The sequence below is a fragment of the Geotrypetes seraphini genome, chromosome 4 (assembly GCF_902459505.1).
Source record: "Geotrypetes seraphini chromosome 4, aGeoSer1.1, whole genome shotgun sequence".
NCBI classification, from domain to species: Eukaryota; Metazoa; Chordata; class Amphibia; order Gymnophiona; family Dermophiidae; genus Geotrypetes; species Geotrypetes seraphini.
The window spans coordinates 196,728,991-196,750,552 of NC_047087.1; the positions used below are offsets into that span (position 1 = coordinate 196,728,991).

At 44.6% G+C, this 21,562-nt stretch overlaps 1 protein-coding gene across 2 annotated transcripts in view; it reads left to right on the forward strand.

Annotated features, from left to right (window-relative positions):
• Window positions 1–21,300, forward strand: part of LOC117359496 (prosaposin-like) — a 159,583-nt gene extending 138,283 nt beyond the window's left edge. For both annotated transcript variants that reach the window (XM_033942386.1, XM_033942389.1), the window contains 2 exons: window positions 7,446–7,553; window positions 20,367–21,300. In XM_033942386.1, the coding sequence (XP_033798277.1) occupies window positions 7,446–7,553; window positions 20,367–20,402 (144 nt within the window). In that variant the 3' untranslated portion in view covers window positions 20,403–21,300. The remainder of the gene's footprint in view (window positions 1–7,445; window positions 7,554–20,366) is intronic.
• Window positions 21,301–21,562: the final 262 nt, after the last annotated feature.

The following is a 21,562-nucleotide window of genomic DNA, read 5'->3' on the forward strand; positions in this document are numbered from 1 at the left end:
ACCACGCACTCCTCCGTCGGGCGGGAAGGCACTCGAGCATGCGCGGTGCGGCCAACTAGAACTTTCTAGTTAAAAAGGTCCGTACCGGGGCTCCGTCGGTGACGTCACCCTTGCGTTAAGAATATCTGCCTGCTGTCCCTGGATAACACCTGTTACGGTAAGTAACTGTGCTTTCTGTTCAGTGACCGAAAACACAATTTTCCAGTGCCAATCCCTGTTTATTCAAGCTACCTCCCCCCCCTCCCCCATCTCCAACCACTAACGACCAGCAAAAACATCGGCCACAGTCTCCTTTGGAAGATGTAGAGAGAGAGTTGCTGTAAGGAAGCAAGCTCATAGGCAGTGGTAAACTTCAGTGTGAGTTTACAGCAACAGTGGCAGCAAATACAACTTTACTGCTACTGTTTATATTTCTATAGCGCTACCAGACACACACAGCAAGAGACAGTCCCTGCTTGAAAGAAATTACAATCTAATTATGACAAGACGCATAGGACAAAAAGGGTGCTTTACAAGTTGTTAGGGATAGGACTTAAACTCAGCTTCGAAAAAGTGGGCTTTCTGCCTGGATTTGAATACCGCCAGAGACGGAGCCCAACGTACCTAGTCAGGCAGGTTGTTCCAGGCATACAGCAAGGCAGAAGGGACGGAATCGGGAGTTGGCAGTAGAGGGGAAGGATGCATATAAGAGAGACCCACTCGACGAACAGAGTTCACAGGGTGGAGTATAGAGAGAGATAGGAGAAGTATTGAGGAGCTGCAGAATGAATACACTTGGAGGTCAGTAAGAGGAGTTTGAACTGTATGCGGAAACGGACAGGGAGCCAATGAAGTAACTTGAGGAGAGGGGTAACATGAGCATAACAGATGGCATATGAGTTGTGCAGCAGAATTCTGAACAGATTGAAAGGGAGAGAGATGGCTTAACGGAAGACCTGTGAGAAGCAAGTTGCAGTAATCCAGACAAGTTTTGGTGGTCTGTTGGATATGCGAAGAGAGACTACTTTCTAGAGTGAGCAGTTAGAGATGGGAGAAGGCGGCCACCTGGGATTTATAATTGCAGTTTCTTCAGGTTACAGATCATCGGTGAACTACAGCATCTGCCCTGCCCTGCGGCTATTTGACTGGAGGGAGTATGAGAGGCAGGTGGGAGGAGAAACAGACAGACTTGTATACCTGTCACTAGTGCTGCCTGATACAGGGAAAAAAATTTCGATTCGATTCAGCCTAATTAATTGATTTTTCAATTCGATTTTCCTGCCCAAGTTTTTTTTCAAACATCCCGGTGGGTTTATTTTATAACATCTTCACCCCTTTTATAGCCTTTTCACCCCCTTTGCACTCTCCTACCCATACTGGCACTGTGGTGTAAACAAAATAAACAAAAAAGACTTTTCCTCTCTGTTAAATCCTAGCAGCTCACATTTGCAGTCTATAACACCAGCTCTGGCAGGATACACATTTCAAATCTGACATATTGTAATCCCAAAACAGAAAATTAATTTTTCTACCTTTTGTTATCTGGTCATTATTCAAATCTTGTTGGTCCCAGGCTCTGGTTGTCTTCTCCTAACTCGCTTGCCAGGGTCTCCTTCTTTCTTCATTCTCGGTGCTAACCATCCATCTTCCATATCTAAGAACATAAGAATTGCCGCTGCTGGGTCAGACCAGTGGTCCATCGTGCCCAACAGTCTGCTCATGCGGCAGCCCTCTGGGCAAAGACCAGCACCCTAACTGAGACTAGTCCTACTGCATACGTTCTGGTTCAGTAGGAACTTATCTAACTTTGTCTTGAATCCCTGGAGGGTGTTTTCCCCTATGACAGACTCCGGAAGAGCATTCCAGTTTTCTACCACTCTGGGTAAAGAAGAACTTCCTTATGTTCGTACGGAATCTTATCACCTTTCAATTTTAGAGTGCCCTCTTGTTCTCCCTACCTTGGAGAGGGTGAACAACCTGTCCTTATCTACTAAGCCTATTCCCTTCAGTACCTTGAATATTTCGATCTTGTCCCCTTTCAATCTGCTCTATTCGAGGGAGAAAAAGCCCAGTTTCTCTAATCTTTCGCTGTACGGCACTCCTCCAGCCCCTTAACCATCTTAGTCGTTCCTCTCTGGACCCTTTTGAGTAGAACCGTGTCCTTCATGTACAGCGACCAGGTGAGGGCGCACCATGGCCCGGTACAGCGGCATGATAACCTTCTCCAATTTGTTCGTCATCCCCTTCTTTATCATTCCTAGCATTCTGTTCACCCTTTTCGCCACTACCGCACATTGCGTTGACGGCTTCTTCGACTTGTCAATCAGAACTCTCAAGTCTCTTTCCTTGGAGATCTCTCCAAGTACCGCCCCGGACATTCTGTATTCATGCTTGAGATTTTTGTTACCTATATGCATCACTTTACACTTATCCATGTTGAACCTCATCTGCCATGTTGATGCCCATTCCTCGAGCCTGATTATGTCACATTACAGATCTTCACGATCCCCCTGTGTCTTCACTACTATGAATAACTTTGTATCGTCCGCAATTTAATAACCTCACTCATCATACCAATCTCCAGATTGTTTATAAAGATGTTGAAGAGCACGGGTCCAAGTACCGAGCCCTGCGGCACCCCACTGGTGATGCTCTTCCAGTCCAAATATTTTCCATTTACCCCCACTCTCTGTTTCCTATGCTCCAGCCAGTTTTTAATCCACGTGAATATTTCACCTTCCATTCTATGGCTCGCAATTTTCCAAAATAGTCATTCATGTGGAACTTTGTCAAACGTCTTCTGAAAATCCAGATATACAATGTCGACTGGGTCGCCATTGTCTATCTGTCTGTTTACTCCTTCAAAGAAGTGCAGCAAGTTCGTCAAACACGTGCTGACTGGTCCTCATCATCTCGTGTCCGTCAAGGCGACTCTACCATCTTTCCCGGTACTGAGGTCAGACTTACTCATCTGTAATTTCCCGGATCTCCCCTCGAACCTTTCTTGAAGATCGGCGTAACATCGCCACTTTCCAGTCTTCCGGAATCTTTCCCAATTTGATCGACAGATTGTCTTTATTAGTTGAAGCAGTTCAGCTATAGTCCCTTTCAGTTCCTTGATGACCCTCGGATGGATGCCATCCGGTCCCAGAGATTTATCGCTCTTAAGCCTATCAATCTGCCTACACACCTCCTCTTGATTGACCGTCAAACCTGTCAGCGTTCCGTCTTCGTTTCCAACATATAGCCTAATGGGTTCCGGTATGCTGTGTAAATCTTCGGTAAATACAGACGCAAAAAATGTGTTCAGTTTGTCGGCGATTGCTTTGTCCTCCTTTAGCGCTCCCCTTTATTCCATGGGAATCCACCGCTTCCTTCGCGGGTCGTTTCCCCTTAATATATCGAATGAACGGCTTGAAGTTCTTCGCCTCCATGGCTAATTTTTCCTCATAGTCTCTTTGGGCCCCTTTTACCGCCTTATGGCACCTGCATTGATGTTTGTGCTTGTTCGAGTTTTCGTCCGTTTTTGACCTTTTCCATTCCTTAAACAAAGTTTTCTTGTCTCTGATCGCTTCCTTCACCTCTACAGTGAGCCACGCTGGTTCTTTGTTCTTTTTCCTCTTGGATCCCTTGTTGATACGCAGTATATATAAATTTTGCGCCTCAATGACTGTGTCCTTAAAAAGGGACCAAGCTTACTCTAGTCTTTTTATAGTGCTTATCCTCTTCTTAATCTTCTTCTCTACCATGAGTCTCATCCCTTCGTAATTCCCTTTTTGGAAGTTCAGTGCCGTGGCTGTCATTTTGGACCGATGTTTCTCCCCTGCGTCCAGATCGAAGCGGATCATATTGTGATCGCTGTTTCCCAGCGTCCCTTCTACTTCTACATCTTGTGCTGGTCCTCGCACAAGAATCCAGAATTGCATTTCCTCTAGTATTTTCCTTGATAAGTTGTTCCAGGAAGCATTCGCCTACAGCATCCAAGAACATGGTCTCCCTAATGCAGCTGGAGGTGCCTAGGTTCCAGTCTATTCCCGGATTGTTGAAGTTGCCCATGATAACTACGTTGCCTCCCTCACAGTTGCGTTTAATCTCATCCGTCATTTCTCCGTCAATTTCTTCGGACTGCCCTTGGGGGTTGGTAGTAGATATCGATCTTCGTTTCCAGGCTATTTGTTCCTAGAATTGTGACCCATAGAGACTATAACTTATCTGTCAGTTGTGGTGTGTTCTCTCCAGTAGATTCAGTTCCCTCTTTGACGTATATGGCAATGCCCCCACATTTTGAGCCAATCTGTCTCTGCGGTATAGTTTGTATCCCGGTAGCACAGTGTTCCAGATGTTTTTCTCAGTCCACCATGTTTCCCTATGATGCCTATGATGTCAACGTTATCTTTTTGTGCCATAGCTCCTAAGGCTCCTTGCGTTCGTGAACATACACTTGAGTTTGCAGCCTGTTCCTTTCTTGCATTTCCTTCCCTCTTGTGTCTTTTTCAATCTGTCTTCCTGTGATCCGGTGAGTCTTTCCCTCTATCTTCCGGGTATACCGGTTCCAGAACCATCGACTCTCTCTCGGTTGACTGTCGGCTTTCTCCTTCTTCCTAGTTTAAAAACTTCTCAACTTCTCTCTTGATGTTTCTTGCAAGTAGTCTCGTTCCGTCTCTGCTGAGGTGGAGTCCGTCCTTCCTTTATAGCTTGCTCTTCCCCCAGAACGTCGTCCAGTTGCGCACAAAGTGAAACCTTTCTGTTTCCCTTACCTCTCCTGGAGGTCTGGCATCTTCCCTTTTTCATCTCCATCCACGCAGCTGCAGCAATGGACTCCACCATCCCCAGATCCACCATCTCTCCTTTTCTCAACTACCCTTTCATCCAGCATCTCTCCCTCCTTCCCCAATGTAGCATTTCTCCTACCATCCTTTCTGCCTCCCCATCCATTTCGCCCTCTCCATGAGTCCAACACGTTCTGCCTCCTGCATGCTTTCTCTCTCTGTCCTTGCCTCTTCCCTCTTGTGGCAACCCTCCTTCCCACCCCCAACCCAACAGCTCTCTCCCCATGTACCATCTCACCCTCCCCTCCAGTGTGTAGCACCTTTCCTTTCCTTCCTGCCAGGTCCAGCAGCACTTCTTCTCCCTTAATTGTACCTCCCTCCTGTCCAGCAGTACCCCTTCTCTCTTCCCTTCCCTGCTTCCCCTGTCCAGCAGTGCTCCTTCTCCCTTCCCTGCTCCCCCCCTCTTTTTGCAGGTCCTCCAGCTTCCCCCTGGGCCTCCTGCTCTTACCTCAGCCTGCAGAGAGGATTGCAGGTGCTCTACACGATCCTTGCAGACTACCACCGTCCTCAGAAGCACGTTCCTTCTGACACGATCCTGCCCCTGATATCAGAGGAGGGACGGGACCGTATCAGAGGGAATGTGCCTCTGAGGATGGTGGTAGCATGCAAGGATCGTGTAGCGCACCGGCAATCCTCTCTGCAGGCTGCGGTATGAGCGGGAGGTCAGGGGGAAAGCTGGAGGATGCAGCAAAGAGCGCCAAAGCAGGGAACAAGGTAAAACCAGGATTTCTGCAGGTCTTCCCGACTGACCATCCCCCCTCGCCCCCCTATAGCAGGAGCGGCAGTTGCAAGCCAGCAAGAGGCAGTGCTGCCGCTCCTGCTATAGGAAGGCACGGGGAGGAGGGTCGGACACCGAATCAGCCAGGCTGATTTTTTTTTTTTTTTTTTTAATCGATTCGAATCAGTTCACCCGAAGTGAATCGATTCGAATTGGAAATCGGGCAGCACTATCTGTCACTACATCTATTCACTAGTGTCCAGTAAGGAAACTTCTAATGCTGTTGAACTTCTATGTAGTTCTAACTCAGCTAATGGAGCTTCCATTTCAACCTTTGGAACTGACATAGTTGAAATGCCTATCTTGTTAGTCTGAAGAGTAAGCAAGTTTCATGCAGCTGTCTTTATTTTCCTGATCTGCAGTTCTTCCACAATAGGGTAATCTTGTGATCTTGCCCAAAATCTTTTTTCAAAAGTAGCTTCAGCATTTTTCTAAGGCCTTATGGACATAAAGGTAAACAGTGTCCTCATCCTGGGATGCAAGAAGGTGCTGGTTTCTTTGACAAGTCCTCTAAACTATCCTTTCATCTAATAGGCTAACAACTTTACAATATTTGGCTCAGATTGCGTATCCTACTGCTGTGACCTAGCAGAGACCAATGAAGGCACATCAATTGACAATGTTGCCATGACATAATCTCCCTTTAGTTTCAATTGAAGAAAAAGAAGTTATACTTTCACATGTTCTCTCATTGTCTAAACGAGTGATTCCCCAACCTAGTTTTTCACTCACACCCACTTACCTTCCCTATGAATTGGTTCGTAAGCTGTGCATTAGGCTGACAGAACACAGGCAGCTCCCCCACTCCCACACACTTTTTTTTTTTTTTTCTGAAGCTCTGAGGGCTACTGTCTAGTAGAAAACCCCTGTTAACAAGTAAACAGTTTTCACTGTTTTGCTGTAGGTCACGTGTATTTACGGACGTGCACAGGGAAATGGTAAATTTAATGGGGCTTCATACGACGCTTTTTCTGTGTGCTTTCAAACCGGTTTACATATTTGACAGGTACAGTACTCCCCTGATATTTGTGGGGGTTCTGTTCCAGGAACCCCCTGTAAATATTAAAAAACTGCAAATATGGTTTTTTGCCTGGGGAGGCAGGAGAGGGTAGCTGGAGCGTCGGCAAGTGAAGGAAATCACTCGTGGCATGCTTAGACTGCCTCTTCCTGTACTAAAGTCAGACTTCACCAATCAGGAGCTGCTTTGACACGCAGCTCCTGATTGGTGAAGCCCAACTTTAGTACAGGAAGAGGCGGTCAGAGAATACCACAAATGACCAGGTCCGCGAACCGCAAATTCATGGAGGAACACTGTACTTATTTTGTACCGGGGGAAAATGAAGTGTTAAGTAACTTGCCCAGAGTCACAAGGAGCTGCAGTAGGAATTGAACTCGCAATCTCAGGGTGCTAAGGCAACTGCTCTAACCCCTAGGCCACTACTCTCCACATTTTCGAGCTTTATTCTTCCTTTCTTCCCCCCCCTCAATTTTCAATATGTTAATTTGTAGGTTAATATGAAATAAATAGGTTTTGTGCTTACTTGGGTGTTTTGGGGGCGGGGTTTGTTTCTTTTTATGGCGCACACAGTGCACATCCTAATATGCGTTTGTTTCCAATGGGGATGGTGGTTTGAGTACTTCCTATCATATATAGGAGTTTAATTGAAACAAAATATGGTTTTTAATAAAGTTTTCGTGTTCAGGTCAAACTATAGTTTAAAGGCTTAACTAATAAAAGGATTCTTGAAATTCTCAAAGACCTTTTTTAAGGCTTAGATTTTGGGCAATTTTTTTTTTTTTTGCTTTTGACTTTCAGAATTGAGGAAATCACATTAATTTCTTATCCTTTTATTAAATAGAAACTGCATACTTGTGTGTCGGTGAAGAAACCTATGTTAGGATCAGAGGATTGCGTGTGGGGACCAGGCTACTGGTGTAAGAGTATTGAAACAGCAGCACGGTGTAATGTAAGTCGCTTAATCTTTTTGTACAACAGCACTTAACACTGCCGTATATTATATAAAAATTACTGAAAAAGATTGATAGTGTCCACCGATAAGTATGCACTGTCATGCTTTGGTTGTGCCGAAGTGTAGAAAGTAAATAATATACAGTGGTACCTTGGATTACGAGCATAATCCGTTCCAGGAGCATGCTCGTAATCCAAAATGCTCGTATATCAAAGCAAGTTTCCCTATAGGAAGTAAGGGAAACTTGCTTTGATATGTTTCCACCCCCCACCTAGGCTCCCCCCGTGAACCGGCACCCCCCTGCCGCCATCGGGCACCCCCCCCCGCCGCGACCTGAGGTCTCCCCAACCCACCCGAACCCTCTTCTTACTTTTCTGTAGCCTCCGCAGCGGCACAGACACCAGCATGTCCTGTGCGTGGTGCCGGTGCCTGAAGATCTGTTTCCTGTGCTGGGCCTTGAGAGTTCACGTTTGACGTGAACTCTCAGGCCTTGCACAGGAAACAGATCTTCAGGCACCGGCACCACGCACAGGACATGCTGGTGCCTGTGCTGCTGCGGAGGCTACAGAAAAGTAAGAAGAGGGTTCGGGTGGGTTGGGGGGACCTCAGGCCACGGCGTGGGAGTGGGGGGTGCCGGTTCGCAGGGGGGGGCGCTCGCAAATCGAAGCGCGCTCGGTTTCCGAGGCGCCGATTTTGCGAATGTTTTGCTCATCTTGCAAAACACTCGCAAACCGGTGCACTCGTAAACCGAGGTACCACTGTAATTTGCTTTTATCCACTGCAGTATATATATCTGAAGTACTTTGACTGTGGAGTTCAATTCAAAAAGAAATATTGTTTGTATATTCAGCTTTATTAATTCAACTTGTTTTAATGTTTGAATTTAATCTAGTGTGTCGTGACAAATAATACTTTACCTTCTTGATCAGCAAAATAGAATGGAGGAAATATTAGACTAGTAATGAAATATACAAATAAACATTCAAATTCCAGATGGGATACCAGCCACGTATTGCAGTGTCTGTGAGCTCTATCTGAAGATGTGAAGAAGTGTGTGTGTTTGCCCAGTTGTCATATTTATTGAAACTTAAGTGAAAAGGGCAATGTTTATTGCATATGAATGTTTGATGAGCCTCTGAAGTAAGCTGTTGTGCCTAAAGATATCAAGCTCTGAACTTCAACTGGATACTTTGAATTGAATCTAGCTGAAATCCATTGGAACTTTGAGGCCCATATTCTATAAATGGCACCTTTAGGTTAGGTGCCAGTAGGCACCCTACTGGCGCCTAACTTGAGTGCAAAACCTTAAAAACAAAAAAGGCATTAAGAAATGTGGGCACCTGCTATGGAGGCTTTTTATGGTGCTTAATGCCACTGTAGGTGTGGCTGATGCTGAAAGTGGCATTGGGTATTGTAAAGCACCTCCATAACTACAATTCATGTGAAAGGTAGGTGCCTGAAATGTAGAAAACCCTGGCCTATATTTCTGGCACTACCTTTCACGAAGCCACGATTCTACAAACTGCGCCAATGCATGATAGACATGTGATCGTCTGCTGATTTTTAGGCAGCTGGTGATAATTGGCATTGTAAGAAGAATCTGGTCCTCAATGTTTTGTTTGTGTATTTTCATTAAAAATATTAATACTACTAGCCTGTATTTCTTGCACTCTTTTCTGACATTGAACAACACAATAGGTTTTTGTCTCTTGTTTGATATTCCCTTCACAATTCCCTTTCACTTTCCTGGTTCCATTGATATTGTGGGAAATTTATGTAAATGGGTCTCCTGAATACTAATCTAATCTAAATCTTGGATTTATACACCGTGTCATCTCTCTAAAAGGAGCTCGACTCGATAATCAAATTGAAATAGAGAGAAAATAACTTATTAATGAAGACGCTTATCCGACATTCTAGAGAACAAACAGTTTTCTAAGAACTGTTGAAATAAATGTTTTCATAGATTTATGGAAAATCTGGAGGGAGAGGAGTTCTAACAGAAGAGGAAATCTCATTCCAAATCACTGTATGAGAAAGATTACCAATAGATGGAAAGAACAATTTCAGTTTCTGAGTTTCTTGAATCGGAAGATCTCTGATTATTCAAAGATAGAGGAATCAAAGACGTAAATAGTCCATATATGATTTTCAAAAACCATAGAAGCACATTTAAACTGTACTCTTAAGATAGACAGGAAGCCAGTGAAGATTTCTCAAGAGGAGACGCATGATCAAATTTCTTTTTCCTTTCCCACAGTCTGGCATCTCTTCCCCCCCCCCTCTCTCCATTTGTGGTCTGACACATGTTTCCCCTCTCCATACCTTAGCCTGGAATCTCTCTTTTTCTCTCCACACTCCCATGGTCTGGAATCTTCTATTCTTCACCTTCCCTTTCTACCCCTGGAGGTTATAAGAACATAAGAATAGCCTTTCTGGGTCGGACCAATTGTCCATCTAGCCCAGTAACCCATCCTCAAGGTAGCTAATAAGGTCACCAGTACCCAAAGACTAGCAATATTCCATACTACCGTCCCAGGACAAGCAGTGGCTTCTCCCGTGTCTGTCTCAATAACAGACCATGGACTTTTCCTCCAGGAAATTGTCCAAACCTTTCTTAAACTAGCTACGCTATTTGCTCTTACCATAACCTCTGGTAATGCGTTCCAGAGCTTAACTATTCTCTGAGTGAAAAAATATTTCCTCCTATTGATTTTAAAAATATTTCTCTGTACCTTTAAGTGTCTCCTAGTCTGTCATTTTTAACGGAGTGAAAAATCGATCCACTTATACCTGTTCTATTCCACTCAGGATTTTGTAGACTTGAATCATATCTCCCCTCAGCCATCTCTTTTTTTTTTTTCCCAAGCTGAAGAGCCCTAACCTTTTTAGTCTTTCCTCATATGAGAGAAGTTCATCCCCTTCATCTTGGTCACTCTTCTTTGAAGCTTTTCTAGTGCCATTATATCTTCCTTGAGATATGGAGACTAGAATTGAATGCAATACTCCAGGTGAGGCATTATAATATTCTTAGCCCTGTTAATCGTCCTTTTTTAAATAATTCCTAGCATCTTGTTTACTTTACTTTTCTGGCTGTTGCCACACATTGGGCACAAGGTTTCATCGTATTGTCTACAATGACACCCAGATCTTTTTCTTGGGTGCATCTCTCTATTAACCTCCCTTTCTCTCGCCTCCTTCCTTTGTATTGCCTTGGTTGGCACCTCTTTCTCCTTCCCTTCCCCCTTCCATAGTCTGGCATCTACAGCTTCTCCTTCTCTTTCTTCCCTTCCTCCCAACCTCTGCTGTCCAGCATCTGTTACCCTCCCCATGCGATATCTCCCCTCCCCTCAGAATCCCAGTACTTGCTCACCGTTCTCATTCCAAGCAGCATTGCTCTTACTCTTTGGGCCCCTGACAGCTTGAGTGAAGTACACACTGCCTTCGGTAGCCTGGAAGCTTCCTCTCTGCTACTGCTTCCCATCTATGTGGGGACAGGAAATAGTAGCAGATGGAAAACTTCTTGGCCGCCGAAGGCAACGTGTTTACTTCATTCATGTTATTGGCAGCCCAAAGAGTAAGAGCAGCATTGCTGGGAACAAGAACTGTGAGCAAGCACCAGGGGGGGGGGGGGGGAGACACACGACTACAGATAAGTACATGGGCTTCCCAGATTTCTGCATGCCACCATTGAAGACCACTGGACTTAGAATATCTTCCTGGATGAACTTTGCATTTGTTAAAATTGAATATTAAAAAAACTAACAAACCCTGTTTGTGGTAAAAATTGTGCCAGGACTTTAGAATCTCTTACTATAGATAAAAAGCCTTTTACTAAATATGACTATTAGGATCATAGAAGTACTTGAGATGAAATCCTAGATTAGAAAAGTGATAAACTACACTCTACATTTATGGAGGCTATGCCAGATTTGATATTTTTCATTAAATGATCTTCAGAAAATAATCCATTCTATTATATCTTGTTTAGATTACTGTACACTTTTTCTAGCACTTACAAAAAAAAAAAAGACTTCAGCTAGGCTTCAATTGCTAAAAAAAATAAAAAAATATGCAAACAATAATATATAAAGGTAACTGAGAGCTTAGCTTCCAGTCTCTTAGAATACGGTGGCCTTTGGAACAACCTTTTTCATTTGTTTCTTTAAGGTTTTATTAGTCCAGGTTACTTTTCATATTATTAACATTTTCATTTGAGGCCTTGTTCCTCCCAATCTATTCATTGTAATAAAATCCAACTTCCATTTCAGTTTCTAAGAAACTGTCTACTTGTAAACAAATATTGGTATCGGTTGCTCTTCCCTTGAAATGTAGGCTAGAAAAGTGATTGTTGGAGTGTTAGAAAAATAAGACATGGCTGTTTGCTAATTTTATTTTTCTTGATTGTGTCTTTTGCTAATTTTATTTTATAACTGAATCTTTACATTGAAAACTGCTTTGACAGTTCTTTGGGGGATGATCTATAAAAACTGGATTATCTTTCTTGTTTTTTGGTAGAATGTTTGTATGGCTGCTGTCTTCCCATTTGAGGATACAGTAGTGCTGGTGATAGATGTTTAGGAGGAAGAAATGACACACTAGTTATGCAGTACACCTGTGAATCTTTATTCAGCTTGCTGAAGTCTGTCTTGGATTCTTTAAATAACAAATAAAGCCAGCTGTTCTCTGATGAGCAGTTTGTGTTGTACACTTGGCTCGTGTGACAGTTCATGGCACCAAATGGATGGTTACACTCACAGCTTTCTGGAAAGCCTTAATCACTCCTGCCTAGCAATTCCTTTTTGGCAGCAGCTCCAGGGCTCTTCAGTTTAGTTTTGTCTGCAGAGATTGTTGGATACATGTTTTCTTTTGTGGCCTCAGACCACAAGATCATTGTTCAAGTTTTGCCAAAATTCCTTAGATTGTCTCCAAATTTTTTTCCCATAATTTGACTGTTCTGAAGTATATATCTTCTTCATCAATTGGCTGAAATAGCCTGAAATTTTAACCTCTTAAAAAAATAAATTGTTGGACACTCGTTTGAACTTTTTCTTTCTGCCTAATTCTGTTATCTTCATAACTTAATTTAAAGAATGTGTAAACCATTGAATTGAATCTGTGATTCTTCTGAATGGCAAACAGTAAATGCCACAACCAGTAGGATCAATGCACACATAACTAGTATTAATACAGTAAAAACCTTTGGAAAGGCCAGTTGCTCCTCTGTGGGATAATTTTGGAGACCTCCAAAAATCATGGCCAGGGGTAGAGGGAATGCCCACCTCCATTGCTGTAAGCCTGGCCTCTCCTACCCCTTGCTTGATGTTGCTTGCTTCTTCTGCCCATTGTAGAATTATGGTGTTGCACAAGAAAACAATTTCTGTGGTAGAGTGGTCCCCCAAGAAGTTGCTTTATATGCTTATTTGGAGATCCACCCCTAAAGGTAGCCCTTGACTAGGAAGTCTTTTGCAGCTTCTTAAATTGCTAGTTTTCAGAGATACTCATTAGTTACCTGTACTGTAAATAGGTGGTGGTCTCTGTGGACAGAAGTTCAGTAGTGTTCCTTCTGTCGTTCAGTTTCTTCCACTTAGTTAAAGCTTTAAATGTGGAAACTGTCATAGAAAAGCTCTTCACTGCTCTGCCCTTTCTCAGCAAATATGAAAAAAAAAAAAATTTGTGCCAGACATGGGGATGTGATTTGTATGTGGTGCTTTCTAAGCAGTGTGACATGGCGTACTGGTGTGCCTTCAGGCTTAATCAGATGTGCCATGAGTCACCGCTGCCTGATGCCAATGTCCAGATTGGGTCATGGGTTGAGCTGCGCACTGCTCTATCACCTTATAGCAATATTATTCAGCAGTGGTGGCTCTTAAGTATTTAGGAGCTCTCTTCTGCACTTATAAGTAGTCATGCAGGAGCATGCCTCTCCATCCTTGCAGTAGTAGAAGCAAAATAGTAAAACACTAAATAAACCAAACTTGTATTTACTGACCATATAGAATAGTGGTCTCAAACTCAAACCCTTTGCAGGGCCACATTTTGGATTTGTAGCTACTTGGAGGGCCTCAGGAAAAAATAGTTAATGACAATTTTGCATGAGGTAAAACTCTTTATAGTTTATAAATCTTTCCTTTTGGCTAAGTCTTAATAATAATATTGTCATTTATAGCTAAAGAGACATATGATCAAGAAACTTTTATTTTACTTTTGTGATTATGATAAACATACTGAGGACCTCAAAATAGTACCTGGCGGCCGCATGTGGCCCCCCTGGGCCGTGAGTTTGAGACCACTGATACAGATGGACATAGTTTACTGGAAATGAGTCAGTATGGGTTTAAGAAAAGGGAAGTATTGCCTTGCAAGTTTTAGTTTTGAAAGCATAACTGACCATGTGGTAAAGGGTTTGCTAGTTGGTAGTATATTGTGACTTTTCAGTTGGCATGTGACAGACCATAAGTTTTCTTAGGAAATTAGAATCGTGGGATGGGAGGCAATATCATGTTTTGCATATTAAACTAGTTAAAAAATAGAGAACTATGTTTGGAAAAAGGTCAGTCATGGAGCTTTATTAAGTTTTCCTGTAGATTTTCTCTTTGTACTCCTCTGCAAATACCCAGCATTTACCCTTCATTTCATGTAGCCCTCCTTCTACATTGAGGAATTTTTAAATTATTTGTACCTTGTTCCATTTGAAAACATTTACTTGCTGTTGTGAGGCACGTGCTTCGCTCTGCTGTATACGGTGATGTGCTGGATTGTCTGCTGCTCTTGTAACCTGTACTAAGTTTCTTACCATTGAGAATTTATTGTAATTTGAAGGCATAAAAAGCAATGGGGCTTATATCTAATAATCATATTTCAAAGCTAGCATTACGATTAAGTATATGTAGGACTAGGGGGCAAGCAATGAAGCTACATACTAGATTTAAAAGGGGAGAACACATTTCTTCACTCGAAGTGTAATTCAATTCTGGAATTTGTTGCCAGAGAATGTGGTGAAAGCAGTTAGCTTAGCAGGATTTTAAAAAAGGTTTGGATAATTACCTAAAACAAAAGTCCATTAACCTGTAAGTAGAATACATTTTAAGAACATAACATAAGATTTACCATACTGTACAGACTGAAAGTTCATCAAACCCAGTATCTGTTTCCAACAGTGGCCAATCCAGGTCACAAGTACCTGGCAAGATCCCAAACAGAAAAACTGATTTTAAGCTGCTTATCCTAGAAATAAGCAATGGATTTCCCCAAGCCATCTTAATAATGGAACACTGATGGAGCTTATGGTTTATTAGAGCAAGATATACCAGTATGCCTTTTCCACGAATGGTTCAATGCAGTTTACATATATGAAAGGAATGTCCTGTATTCTGGCCATCAATGTGCTGAAATAAGTCTTCTAACTATTCCTCCATCAAATATTTATTTTGGAAAGGGAAGGGGGAAGAAAATTAGGCTCTTACCTGCTAATTTACTTTCTTTTAGCTTCTCCAGACCAGTAGAGGTTAATCTTTACGAATGGGTATATATCCAATCATGACCAGCATTTGGAGACTGAAAACAAAACTGTGGGACAGTATATAATATACTCCCTTCTCTATTTACATCAGTCTGCCGAATAGCCAAGCAGAACTAAGAACTGGAAACAGAAATAAACAATACTCCGAACAGGAGTAACAACTAACATACCCAAATGCTGTTGGAAAATGCAGAGGAGAAATACCAGAAGGAAAAATGTCCCCACAGCTCGCCAGCTAAGCCAGCCGAGCCACAGCCGCTGTTCTTTAATTCTCCCCGGCCCTAGAAAAATACTAGAACCCGCAGCAAAAAACAAAACTGCCCGCGCAACAGAACCAACACACCAATAACAGACAGGGTGGGGACCTCTACTGGTCTGGAGAAGCTAAAAGAAAGTAAATTAGCAGGTAAGAACCTAATTTCTCCTTCTTTAGCACTCTCCAGACCAGTAGAGGTTAATCTTTACGAATGGGACGTACTAAAGCAGTCCCTCACATGGGCGGGACCCCAGAAGGGCTGACACCAGAACACTCACACCGAACACCGCGTCCTGACGCGCCAGAACATCTACCCGAAAGAGTCTGACAAAGGAATACAAGGAAGACCAAACCGCAGCCTTACAAATGTCCACTGGAGGCACGAGCGACGACTCAGCCCAAGAAGCCGCCTGACCCCGAGTAGAATGAGCTTTGAGAAACTCCAGAACGGGCTTCTGCCCCAGAAGAGAAGCGGACGCAATAGTCTCCTTGATCTAGAGTGCAATAGTAGCCTTAGAAGCGCCAGCCCCCCTAAGAGGACCAGTCAGAAGGACAAAGAGATGATCTTATTTCCTGATCTCCTGGGTCCGCTGCACATAAGAGCGAAGGACCCGACCAACATCCAACTGGCACAGCTGTCTTTGCTCAGAAGAGCCCTCCCACCTACCCAAGACCGGGAGGACCACAGATTGATTGACATGAAAAGGAGAAACTACTGTCGGCAGAAAAAGAAGGAACAGGCCTCAAGACAACCTGCTCCCTAGAAAACTCCAAGAAGGGAGCCCTACAAGAGAAAACCTGTAGCTCAGAAACACGCCTAGCGGAAGAAATGTCCAACAAAAAGACCGCCTTCAGAGTAAAGTCCTTCAAAGAGCAGCCGCCTAACGGTTTGAAGGGCGGGTGCATCAGAATAGAGAGAACCAGACAGATTCCAAGAGGGAACAGAGGGCCGCACGGGAGGCCTGAGCACCTTGGCCGCCCGCAAAAAGCGAATCACATCAGGAATGGCTGTCAAACGCTGACCTGTCACAAACCCCCGAAAGGCTGACAAGGCCACAAGCTGAACCCGGAGAGAAGCCGAAGCCAGGCCTCTATCCAGGCCATCTTGCAAGAACTCTAGGATGTTAGGCAGAAAAGCGCGAAGAGAGACCACTCCCCGCACCTGGCACCACCCCTCAAAGAAGTGCCAAACCCACACAGAAGCCTGAGAGGTAGAAAGCCTCCAGGACCCCAAGAGTGTAGAGATCACCCTATCTGAATACCCCTTCTTACCAAGGTGACCCCTTTCAAAAGCCAAGCCGTAAGACAGAAGGGAGACGGGTCGAACATGGGAATGGGACCCTACGTCAGAAGGTTGTCCAAGGGAGGCAGAGGAAGAGGATCCGCCACCAGAGTGTCACCAGATCCGCGTTATCACGGATGTCGAGGCCAATCAGGAGCCACCAGAACAACCAGACCCGGATGGCGAACAATGCGGAGAAGAACTCTGACCACTAATGGCCACGGAGGGACCATGCACAACAGCCCCTCTGTTGGCCATGGTTGAACCAGAGCATCCAGACCCTCGGCCAGTCCATCCCTACGACGACTGAAAAAGCGGAACACCTTGGCATTGCCACTAGTGGCCATCAGGGACTGACCCCAAGCCTGCCCTATCAACTGAAAAACCACGGGGCTGAGACACCACTCTCTGGGACCTAAGATGCGACTGAGGAAGTTCGCCTGAACATTCTCCACCCCGGCTACGTGAGAGGCCGAGAGGTCCAGAAGGCGTGACTCCGCCCAAAGCATGAGCCAAGCCGCCTCCGCGCTCTTTGTGCCCCAACGATTGACAGAAGCCACTGCTGTGGCATTGTTAGACAGGACTCTGACCGACTTGCCCATCAAGAGGGAACGGAAGACTAACAGCACCAGACGGACGGCTCTGGTCTCCAACACGTTGATCGACCAGGACGCCTCCTCCATGGACCAGGTGCCCTGAGCTGAGTGACCTAGACACTGAGCCCCCCCCAACCGAGGAGATTGGCATCCGTGAGAAGCACCATCCACTGCGATAGATCCAGACTCACCCTCTGGACTAGATGAGAGGTCTAGAGCCACCAATGAAGACCAGCGCGCCAAGCCTCGCAGAGGGACAGGACCTCCAAACTGTGCCTCTGGGGTGACCATCTACGGAGCAGAGCATACTGAAGAGGCACATGTGGGCCCGCGCCCACCTCACAACATTCAGGAACGCTGCCATCGACCCCAAGACTTGGAGGAAATCCTGCGCCCGAGGACACTGGGATGCCAAAAGAAGGCGAATCTGAGATTGCAATTTGCTTACCTGGGCCTCTGGAAGAAAGACCTTCCCCAAGGAGGTGTTGAACAGAACCCCAAGGTACTCCAGATGCTGAGCTGGGACCAACCAACTCTTGGAAAGCGGGCGTCCCCTCTAGAGGATCCTGGAAGCCCACCAAAGCGGCCAGGTCCTCAATCAGGCCAACACGCTCCTCCGACCACCAATTAGCAATCCAAGCCTCCCGCGGGCGCTTGGATGAGGGAGGAGGAAGAGGGGACGCCAAATGAAAAGAGGGAGGTAAAGCCACAGGGGGCGCGGAGGGAAACCACCCCCGAAACCCCCCAGGTGCACGTGGGACACCCAATTGTCTGCACAAAGAAAGAAATTAAATTGGGGGCAAAAAAAACCCCTGGGGGTCCCCAGGGACTCCCTGCCCCAGCAGGGGTCCTTGCTGAAACCTGCCCTTGTGTTTGCAATACAGGGGGAAGGTCACCTGAGGTTACAGACAAAATGGAGGGGCCAGACAGAGAAAATGGCGAAGTTCCCGCCAAAAATGCTCCCTCCATAGCCTGTAGCGGCTGAGAAGCCTGAACAGTCCCAGCCGCTAAAACAGGCAAGTTGGCCTCAGCTGTCAAAAAATCAGCTGAGAGGGAATCCTTCGGGGAATCCCTCCATGGGCGGTTGGGGAAGACCGGGCTTCCCCACTGCTCCCAGCCGACTCGCGAGGCACCATCGGCGGGGAGCTCTGGGCGCCTGCAGCTGCTGCCGACGGAGCTCCACCACCTCACCGGCCCAAACCGCCGAGTTCAGGCCGGCCGCGAGTGCCTCGCGGCTGGACCAAATTGTGTCCCACTCCCCCGGAGAAGGGCACAATGGTTCCATACGCGACCTAGCTAGAAACAAAGTGCCGGTTAGATGAAAAAATACAGTAAACTGACAGGGAAGCAACCCTGCAGACCGGCACTACCTCAGGATTTTTTTTTTTTTTTTTTTTACAGAACAGACTCCACAGGCTCTCGAAGCAATATGCCTTGCTTGATTTAGGGGGCAAGGCTTACTGCTGAGGCTCCTCTAAAAAAATGTGGGGAGGTGGAGGAAGTGGGGGGAGGGACCCTGCTCGAGACCCGCCGGGTTTGACACCCCCGAGGTCGGACGGACCCCCAAACAGGGAAGCTCTGTCCGGCCAAAAACAGGGACTAGAAACCCCCTAAACAAATTCCAACAGCCCTACCAAGGGAGATGGGTACAGATCACTCAACACCTGCTGGAGACTGAAAGAAGACAGACTGATGTAAATAGAGAAGGGAGTATATTATATACTGTCCCACAGTTTTGTTTTCAGTCTCCACCTGCTGGTCATGATTGGATATATACCCATTCGTAAAGATTAACCTCTACTGGTCTGGAGAGTGCTAAAGAATAGGAGATTCTGTATGTCAATCAGCTTTTTATTTTTGCTCTTAGAACTCAATGCCATGTACCTCAGAGCATAGCATATATACTCTAATATAAACTGATATTTTTAGGGCAAAACAAAAAAGGTCCAAAAATGGGGGTCTGTTTTTATTTGAGTCATCCAGCTATGCACCCCCCACTCCTTCCTGGACCAATTGCAGGCCTTCCCCCCAAACCTTCCTTGAGTCCTGGTAGTCCAGTGGTGAGCCAGGACAAGAGCAACCCCTCCTGTGTCCTGTCCCAGCTGGCACTACACCATCCCACCTCCCTCCCACACCTGAAAAGGCTTACCTTGCAAGCCCCAGTGGTCCAGCAGTGAACTGGGGCAGGAACTCCTACGCTCCTGCTCCATGCAGAGCTGCTAAAAGAAATGGCTGCCACGAGTTCTGAGGTGGGATGGTGCTGAGCCAGCCGGGACAAGGCACGGGAGGGGTCGCTGCTTTCGTAGCTCACTGCTGGACCACCAGGGCTCAGGCAGGCCTGGGGGAGGACTGCAATAGGTTTGGAAGGGGGGGTTGCAGGGCACAGCTGGCCAGGACAAGATGAGTGATTGCTCCTCACCGGCTCACCATTGGACAACCAATTCCAAAATTTGTATATGAACCCTTGGTTTATACTAGTCAACCTTTACCCCCTTTTTTTTTGGAGAAAAATAAAGGTTATCTTGGTTTATATTTGGATCAGTTTATATTTGAGTATATACAGTAATTATCCTTTTAAAACCAGTTTGACTTGGTTATGCTGTTCTGTGTTTAGCAAATATTTAATAGCTGTCTTGCACTTACATGTCTACGTTAAAAAAAAAAAAAGAGAAAATGAATTTATACTTCTGTCCAGTTCTTAAAACCATTTTTCTTTCCCTCTTTTTTTTTTTTATTTTTGGTCCTTCTAATTTTTATTTAATTGTAAGTTGTTGCTGCCTTTTAGTAGTTTACCCTCCCTTTTACAAAACCGTGAAAGCAGTTCTTAGTGTCAGTTGACACACTGAATACTGTACGCTGCTCCATACAATCTAGTCAAGACAGACAAACTGGACAAGAAGGTGCATCTATTTCTGATATTCTACATTCTAGGACACTTATTTGAAGACTGGTCATTTTAATGCAGTGTATATTTAAAAATCAAGTTTTCATGGCAGCTTCATTTTAAAATCCTTTCTGTAGTAAAGTGAAAAAGTTTTTATGCAAACATATGTGTTCTGGAAGGGTGTCTGCCTAATTTGTGAATTTTTGAAAAATGTTGCAGTAAGATTAATTTACCCTGGTTGTTTTGTTTTTTTTCTCCCCTATTTCCCAGGCGGTTGAACACTGCAAGCGCCATGTGTGGAACTAGAGAATTTCATCTCCTGCTAAGCAAACATATCTATGTTAAATTCTCCTAATACAAGGGCAGAAAAGGACATCTTGATCTGTAATGTGGAAGCAATTTATATTTTTCTCCATGTTCTTCCTGTGTGTCTTGATTCCCATTGCATAATTAGCTTCTGGAGGACATTAGCATACAAGGCTAATCCAGCCTCATAACAGTTCTTGTATGTTTTTTAGGTAGCTTTGATATGTTTAGTGCAGTGGTTGTCAAGCCAGTGCTTGGGACACATGAAGTCAGTGAGCTTTTCAGGATGGCCATAAGAAATATGGATATGAGGTGTGGGTATCCAAAGTCTCATCCTTAAAACCCAACTCTGTATGTCCCAAGGTCTGGATTGACAATAACTAGCTTAGGGTATAAGAAATAAAAAAATTTGTTTCAATGTGTTGTATGTTAGGTTAATACAAAGCAATGGCCATTTGGCTTATATGTGACTTTTTGGGGTAAAAAAAAAATTAGGGTTTAACTACAAAAATATTTTGTTTTCTTTGTAAAGAGATTTTGCTTAAATTAATGAAAAAACTGTTCTACTTCATTGCATTGCTTTTTAAAGTTGGTCATTTTTCTAATTTGGTTTTGCTTTGGAGCATCAAGTGTTGTGTGATGGGCATAAAAATAGGTTTAGGATTTAAAATGGTGTATCTCTAGAATTTTCAACATAGTCCTCAGAACACATCCAACCAATCTGGTGTTCAAGGGATCCACGTTGAACATGCATGAGACATATTTGCATGCACTGCCTCCCTTTGTGTTAGTCTCTCATGCATATTCATTGTGGGTACCTCGAAGACCTGACTGGCTGGGTGTGTTCTGAGGACATGGTTGAGAACTGTTGGATTATTTGGAATACAGTGGTGCCTCACACAACGAACTTAATTCGTTCCAGGAGCAAGTTTGTTATGCGAAAAGTTCGTTGTGTGAAACGCGTTTTCCCATAAGAATACATGTAAAACAAAATAATTCGTTCTGCAGCCCTACATTTCCCTCCCTTCCACCTCACCTTATATGCAGAGTTTGCCAGCTTTCTTTTTCACCCAGCCGCACGCTTTCAAAAAGCTGTGCACGCGCAGCTGCTGAAGTTGATCAATGTTCTCCTCTCCTGCAACTTCCGGTTTCCGGTTGCG